Raw genomic sequence first — 8,063 nt, forward strand, 5'->3', positions numbered from 1 at the left:
TGATCCTGGCGCTTCCGCTGAGACCTGACAGCCCTGCAGCTCCAGCCATCTCTTACTCAGGCTTGTGCGGTGCTGCTACTGGTTCAGTTCATTCCCCTCCCCTGCTACCACTTTCCTAGGATGCTCGCGTACCACCTGCCAGGTGCCAATGTACCACAGGTGGTACCCGTACCACTGGTTGAAAAGCCTTGACCTGGATGACTGAGAATTTCCATAGACATTTCACCCCAAAATACTTTTTCTGCCTTACTGTCCCTAACCCGGTGTCTAACTCCCAGATTCCTATGAAGACTCTTAATTCCTACGAAGTGGATTTCCTTTGTTTCTTCAAAGTTCTGCTTGAGGCTCACCTCTTCCATCAAACCTTTTTAGGCTATTCTAAATTTACCTAAGCATCAGCACACAAGAGTTATCAGTTCCTTCCTGAGAATCTAGGACAGTGGTGGCGAACCTATGACACGGGTGCCAGAGGCGGCACTCAGAGCCCTCTCTGTGGGCACGCGCGCCGTCGCCCCAGTCCTAGGCCTTCAGCTGGGTTTTATAAAATCTTTTCACTTTAGGCCTCCGCCGCCGTGTGCAAAAAAAAAGGTTCAAACAGTCAATTTCAACTTCTCGCGGGGAAAAAAAATGATCTTGCAAAGTTGAAATTGATTGACTTGAACTTTTTAGTCCCACCCAGTCTGCTGTTACCACCGCAGCCACGCCCACCCAATTGGCCACACCCAGCCAATGGGCCATACCCACCCGGCACTTGACGATGCATAAGTGGGTTTTGGGTTGCAGTTTGGGCACTCAGTCTCTAAAAGGTTCGCCATCACTGCTCTGGGACCAGGTATAAAACAATGGTTGGGAGATATGTGAAAATTGTACTTAGATTCCCCAGGTGCCTCTGAATATAAGCTTGGTCCAGGAGAGGTTTTAATCCCAAAACAATGCTAGTAGTCTTTTTCATGTGCACACATCTAATCCACTCCTGACTGTTCTCCATCTCAGCATAATTTGGAGCAGACATGTCAAACACAAGGCCCCGGGGCCAGATGCGGCCCGCGAAGTGGTTTCATGTGGCCTGCGAAGCCATCCTGGAAACAGTGAGGGAACGGCCCCCTCTGCCTTGGCCCTGGTCCAGGCCAGCTAGGAACCAATGTACAATTTTGTGGTGGCCATCTATGCTGAAACGCATTCAGTCTTAGCTCCATAAGCCCCCTCCCCGCATGGCCTGAGAGGAACAGTGAGGCTCCTCCAGTGGACCATGCCTTGGCACTTGCCCCAGTCCCACTCCCTTCTGCCAGAGACCCTCAGATCTGTCCCACTCCTGCCCAGGCCCCCACGGGCACCCTTGACACGAATGATGTAGAGCTGGCCATGCCCACCCAGTAGGCCACACCCACTCCATCCACGCCCACCCAGTAGGCCGCACCCAGCCTGGCCAAACCCACCCGGCCCCCCGAGGGCAACCGCAATGCTGATGCGGCTCTCAATGAAATTGAGTTTGACACCCCTGGTTTGGAGGGACAGATTCTGTCTTAGAGTTATTGTTGTTAAAAGAAACGGGTTTGGCAATCAGTAAAGCCCAATCTACCCTCTGCTAATTCCTAATTTACTGGAATCAAGGCTTGTGAAATAAGTACTTGTTTTTCTTTGGTTTATCTCTGCTTCTTTTTCTCTTTCGTCTCCCATCTGTTGTTTATATAACACGAACCACCCAATGCACGAGCCTGCACGTGTACAGCAGCATATTTTTAATTACTTAATAATGTTGCGTCAGATTTAGAGACATAAGCTACCTGAATTAACTTGGGATAGTTCTTCACAGTTGTGTTCGTTTTATCAGGCTGGCAAATCACATTAGGATCCTAAAAAAACAAAAAAAAACCCTATTCCGTATTATTGTCATGCAAAACTTATATATAGTCCACCAATCTTTGAGCCGCTAGAAAAGTATGCCAGCATAAATTGTGCATCTTCTTTTTTCCCTGCAATAGTGAGACTGGTGAGTTATTTATTCTATGTACAGGAGAATCATACATATTGCATTTTAAGTAAATTAAATAATGCATTATCTTTTAAGAATATAGAATTTGGTCATATGAGCTTGGTTATATGTAAGAAAGGCTTTTGGTGAGAGAATGGTAATGAATTTGAGCCAGTGTTTTTCAACATTGACCACTTGAAGGTGGGTGGACTTCAACTCCCAGAATTCTGGAATTTAAGTCCATACATCTTCAAGTGACCAAGGTTGAGAAACAATAATTTTAACAACAACAACAACAACAATAATAATAATAATAAAAGTTGGAAGGGACCTTGGAGGTCATCGAGTCCAACCCCCTGCTCAGGCAGGAAACTCTATACCATTTCGAACAAATGGCTGTCCTGTCTCTTCTTAAAAACTTCCAGTGTTGGAGTATTCACCGCTTCTGGAGGCAGGTTGTAACATTGGTTAATTGTTCTAACTGTCAGGAAGTTTCTCCTTAGTTCTAGGTTGCTTCTCTCCTTGATTAGTTTCCATCTGTTGCTTCTTGTCCTGCCCTCAGGCGCTTTGGAAAATAGCTTGACTCCCTCTTCTTTGTGGCAGCCCCTGAGATATTGGAACACTGCTATCATGTCCCCCCTCGTCCTTCTCTTCATTAAACTAGACATACCCAATTCCACCAGCCGTTCCTTATATGTTTTAGCCTCCAGTCTCCTAATCATCTTTGTTGCTCTTCTCTGTACTCTTTCTAGAGTCTCAGCATCTTTTTTACATTGTGGTGACCAAAACTGGATGCAGTATTCCAAGTGTGGCCTTACCAAGGCATTGTAAAGTGGTATTAACACTTCACGAGATCTTGATTCTATCCCTCTGTTAATGCAGCCCAGCACTGAGTTGACTTTTTTGGCAGCTGCAGCACCACACTGCTGGCTCATATTTAAGTGATTGTCCACTAGGACTCCGAGGTCCCTCTCACAGTTACTACTATTGAGCAAGGCACCCACTACATAAAAGATTTCCTTGGCAGGGATCTGTTGATATTATATTAGTAACTGAAGACTAGACATGATCTTTAAAGAGTGAGTCAAGCTATTTTCCAAAGCGCCTGAAGGCAAGACAAGAAGCAACGGATGGAAACTAATCAAGGAGAGAAGCAACCTAGAACTAAGGAGAAATTTCCTGACAGTTAGAACAGTTAACCAGTGGAACAACCTGCCTCCAGAAGCGATGAATGCTCCAACACTGGAAGTTTTTAAGAAGAGACTGGACAGCCATTTGTCCGAAATGGTATAGGGTTACCTGCCTGAGCAGGGGGTTGGACCTGATGACCTCCAAGGTCCCTTCCAATTTTTTTATTATTATTATTATTATTATTATTATTATTATTATTATTATTATTATTATTATTATTATTATTATTATTATTATTATTATTATTATTATTATTAATATAGGATGTCAAACACTGGCATCTCTGAGGGAGGGGTAAACAGGGCCAGATGAATAAAAGCAGCATTGTGGCATCACAAAGCACAAGTCCTACCCTTTTTTAAAACACACATTGTAACATCAAATGGATGGCTGAAGTGGGCAGAGCTTGTGCTGTGACACCACAACTGTTATTTTTTTTCCAGTCTACCTAAAGCAGCAAGGAGCTCCAGATGCTGCTGGCCTCAAAATCTTTAACTCATTGTGGACTTCCTAGACAGCATGCCTTTAGAGAATTACAGAAATATTTTTAAAAGGTTGGAAAACTACACGGTGAAACTTCAAGGTTTTTTTTCCTCTACATTAATCCAACCCAAAAATGTTTTTCAAAAGAGTATTTTAAATACAGCAAAAACAAAATACAGTAGCCTCAGATTATTTGTCATGATTTCCAATTAGACACAAGATATTAATTAAGTGCATAATTAGATTGGAACATAGGATGAGAATGGAAGTTATACAGGAACCATTTCAGTGATCTGAAAAGGAGGGCTCAAAATATTGGTTGACTTTTGTAATACAAGGAGACAAAGTAAACGGTAAACTTTTTTAATATAGAAAAGTATACCTGGTTCATGTCAAACACGCTGTGTTACCTACCCTGCCTTTGTAAACTTATTTTCTCCTCCTATAATTCCTAACACACTTGTATTTTAGAAAAAAGGACATTAACACTCTTTACCTTAGACCAGGGGTAGGCAACCTTGGCTCTTTTATGACTCGTGGACTTCAACTCCCAGAATTCCTGAGCCAGCCATGCTGAGGGGAAAGGGAGAGGTTTCCAAGCTGAGCCATGCTGGCTCAGGAATTCTGGGAGTTGAAGTCCACGAGTCATAAAAGAGCTGAGGTTGCCTACTCCTGCCTTAGACAAAATCATTTAAAGATAAGGATATCCCAGGGAAGATTCATAGTATTCTTTTAAAAAATTAAATGTGTCTGGTAATTGTAAAGTGTGTGTGCCTGTGTCTGTGTGAAAACCTGGAAGATGTGGGTATGACATTGCAATCCAAGCCCCACCTCTTGTATAGGTGCAACCATAGGCTTGGATCACAGGGCTGCACCTGCCAAATTGCAAGTTTTGATCTCACCTCCAGTAGATCCTTTTAATGGAACCAACCAGATTGTCTAAAATAGAGCCTCGGGAGTTTATATTTGAGCACAGAATAACAGTTCACACGAGTTTCCATTAAGTAAAGCTGACGTACCTCAGTTAGGACTTTATCAATCTTCCATATCAATCCAGCAGGAACTTTAGTTGGCACTTTGACATACACCGATACTTTAGGCGGTGGGAACACCCCCAGGACCCAGTTAGTTACCTGGAAGTGAAGGAAGGGGAGGGGCAAAGTAGCAACAACGGTGCATTGAAAACTCTGCAAAAAATACCATTTGCCTGCAAGCAAGAACTGATGGGACCACAAACTAGACAAAGTAAGAGCAAATGAAGAAGCCAAAGTGCCCTGGAACTTGAGAATTCAAACAGACAAGCACCTGCCACACCACACTTAACCACTGTCATTAAGAAAGACAAAAAGGTCTTGATAGTGGACATTACAATACCTGGAGACAGCAGAAGAGAAGAGAAAGAAGTAGAGAAAATCATCACATACAAAAGACCTGCAAATAGAAGTACAACAACTGTGGTAAAAGAAAGCAAAGATAGTACCAATAGTAATAGACGTCTTGAGTGCAGTCCCAAAACATCTGGAGCATCACTTGAACACCATCGTCACTGACAACATTACCATTGGTCAATTGCAAAAGGCAGCTTTGCTTGAGTCAGCTTACATCCTGCGACAAGACCTTTAACACCACCAAAGAACAACATCTGCCTATGCCCCAAGTGCTTGGGAAAGATTTGATAGATGGACAAAAATACCAAACCCAATCTAAACATCTGGCTGACTGTGCGACCAACCGTTATATGGTTGGTAATGTTTAATGTTGTAAGCCACACGGAGCCACCTGTGTGTGACTTGGGCAGCCATATAAATTCCTTTAATAAATAAAAACACATTAAAAATAAGCCTTTGGGCCACATTCTCCCAAGTCCGCTGGATTCTAAGCACCATGAAGGACATTGCAGAGTTCTTATTTTGAGGTAAATCCTGCAAGTGCTGACTCACTTGGTAGGAGTGTGTCATGTTCTTGTTTTCTTGCTGCTTAGAACTGAAGTCAATGTATTGGCTAGATGTCTCTAACCTGCAAGAGACAAAAGCAGGAATGGTTAAGCAAGGAAGGAAACCCACCCCAAAGTGGAATTTATGCCACAGCAAGAGGTCTTATTACAGGGGTGTCGAACTCAATTTCATTGAGGGCCGCATCAGCATTGCGGTTGCCCTGGGGGGGCCGGGTGGGTGTGGCCAGGGTGGGTGCGGCCTACTGGGTGGGTGTAGATGGAGTGGGTGTGGCCTACTGGGTAGGCGTGGCCAGCTCTACATCATTGGCGTCAAGGGGGCCTGTGGGGGCCTGGGCAGGAGTGGGACAGATCTGAGGGTCTCTGGCAGAAGGGAGTGGGACCGGGGCAAGTGCCAAGGCATGATCCATTGGAGGAGCCTCACTGTTCCTCTCAGGCCATGCGGGGGAGGGGCTTATGGAGCTAAGACTGAATGCGTTTCAGCATAGATGGCTACCACAAAATTGTACATTGGCTCCCGGCCGGCCTGGGCCAGGGCCAAGGCAGCGGGGGCCGTTCCCTCACTGTTTCCAGGATGGCTTTGCGGGCCACATGAAACCACTTCGCGGACCGCATCCGGCCCCCGGGCCTTGTGTTTGACATGTCTGTCTTATTATTACTAGAACCCTTCTCCTGCTTGAGCAGGGCACTGGACTAGAAGACCTCCAAGGTGCCTTCCAGCTCTATTCTATTCTAAATTCTAAGAACAGTCCACAATACAAGCTGAAAAGGGAAAAATAACACTGCAGTATTTGCAGACAGAGAGCCCCTAATACTGTTTAAAGCGAGAGACATTATGCAGCCATTCAGTCTTTTTAACTGGTTCTCTTTGTGGAAAGAAAGAAGACAAGTGGTGGGGGAAAAAAGAGAGGGCTGCAACTCAAAGTTGACAAGGTGTGGACTCTGCTTAATATTCTATGACCCCCCCATAGCAAACCATACAATAAAAACCTCATTTAGAAGCCCAATCTTGGGACCAACCAAAGTAACTCTAGAGCAGGGGTGTCAAACTGCCGGCCGGTGGGCCGGATGCATCATAGCAAAACCACACCCACCCCATTGCCGGCAATGGCAAAAAAAGTCGCGATACGTCACGTGACATTGCGAGTTTGACACCCCTGCTCTAGAGTATATTCTACATTTGTGATGGTGCCATAATAAGCAGCTATTGAAAGCCAAGGAAATGTCATATCTTCTGGGAAATGAGAGTGGGAGATTTTGCAGGAATTTCAAACATAGGTATTTGTAAAGTTACATGATCAGAGTGTGATTGATTCACAAGCACTAGCTTGTTCTGGATGTTAGATTCATTCTGCTTAATTATGGAATTATACTACAGTGGCATACAGCTCTGCTATCATTTCCAGGAGAAAAATGGAAGAAAGGGCAACCAGAGTCTTACCCCTTAACAATGATGTTGATGGGGTACATTACAGGGATGCTACGATGAGCTTTGTTGTTTGAAAGAGTTTCATTGTCCTCATTTTCACTGTAAGAGAGTAATGCAAGATTACACAATACAATCTTAGAACTGCTTATTCCAGAGATGTTCCAGACTTCTGCATCCATAAGCAACAAGAACAATCTACCCCTATGCCTGAAGAGAAAAGTTTTCGATCTGTGTGTGCCACCTGCTCTAACATATGCCGGCGAAACATGGACACTAACCCTCACAATCGATACAAAAGCTACGAATGGCGCAAAGAGCCATGGAAAGATACATGCTCGGCATTGCAAGACAAGACAGAAAGACCCACACATGGATTAGAGAACAAACAACAGTATAGGACAGTGGTGGTGAACCTATGGCACGCGTGCCAGAGATGGCATTCAGAGCCCTCTCTGTGGGCACCCGCGCCGTTGCCCCAGCCCTGCCTCCCCCGTGGCCCCCTCGTCACCAGCAGCCCCCCTGGAGGATAGTTGCCCCCGAGCGCTGCCCGCACGGAGCAGCACAGCCAAAGACATGGCAGCTGGGCAGCGGGGACAAGACTCCGCCATCGTGCCCTGTCGCGTGCAGTTGATGCTGCGGGGTGTGGGGAGGGCTGCCGTGGGCCATGGAGGTGGTGGGTGGCCCTGTGGGTGGATGGGGTGCAGGGGCAGAGCAGGGTGGGCAGGGGGTGGAGTGGGGGGCGGGGCAGGGGCGGATTTAGGGCATTCGGTCTCTAAAAGGTTCTCCATCACTGGTATAGGATAACATCAAGAGAATAAAAGAATTAAAATGGAAATGGGCTGGTCACATAGCAAGAAGAAATGATGGCAGGTGGATCAAGGCAGCCACAGAATGGATCCCACTTAATAAAAAGCTTGCACGAAAGAAACCTAGAACAAGATGGATCAACGACATCAGTAATTATTGCGGGCCCAACAGGCAAAATACCATATTGGTTGGAAACATGCAGAAGGGGCCTTCATCCCGCAGTGGATAGA

General features: G+C 45.4%; 1 protein-coding gene across 1 annotated transcript; it reads right to left on the reverse strand.

Moving 5' to 3' along the window:
- Positions 1-1,784: 1,784 nt before the first annotated feature.
- LOC107299870 (integrin alpha-L-like) lies at positions 1,785-7,205 on the reverse strand (the record flags this gene model as incomplete). Its single annotated transcript, XM_029286892.1, has 4 exons — positions 7,039-7,205; positions 5,587-5,662; positions 4,666-4,779; positions 1,785-1,853 (listed from the first exon to the last, which is right to left on the reverse strand). Coding segments are annotated over exons 1-4 (426 nt in total), but the record flags the coding sequence as incomplete, so codon positions are not given.
- Positions 7,206-8,063: the final 858 nt, after the last annotated feature.

This window comes from Protobothrops mucrosquamatus, unplaced genomic scaffold (assembly GCF_001527695.2).
Source record: "Protobothrops mucrosquamatus isolate PMUCROS unplaced genomic scaffold, P.Mucros_1.0 scaffold5633, whole genome shotgun sequence".
Lineage (NCBI taxonomy): Eukaryota > Metazoa > Chordata > Lepidosauria > Squamata > Viperidae > Protobothrops > Protobothrops mucrosquamatus.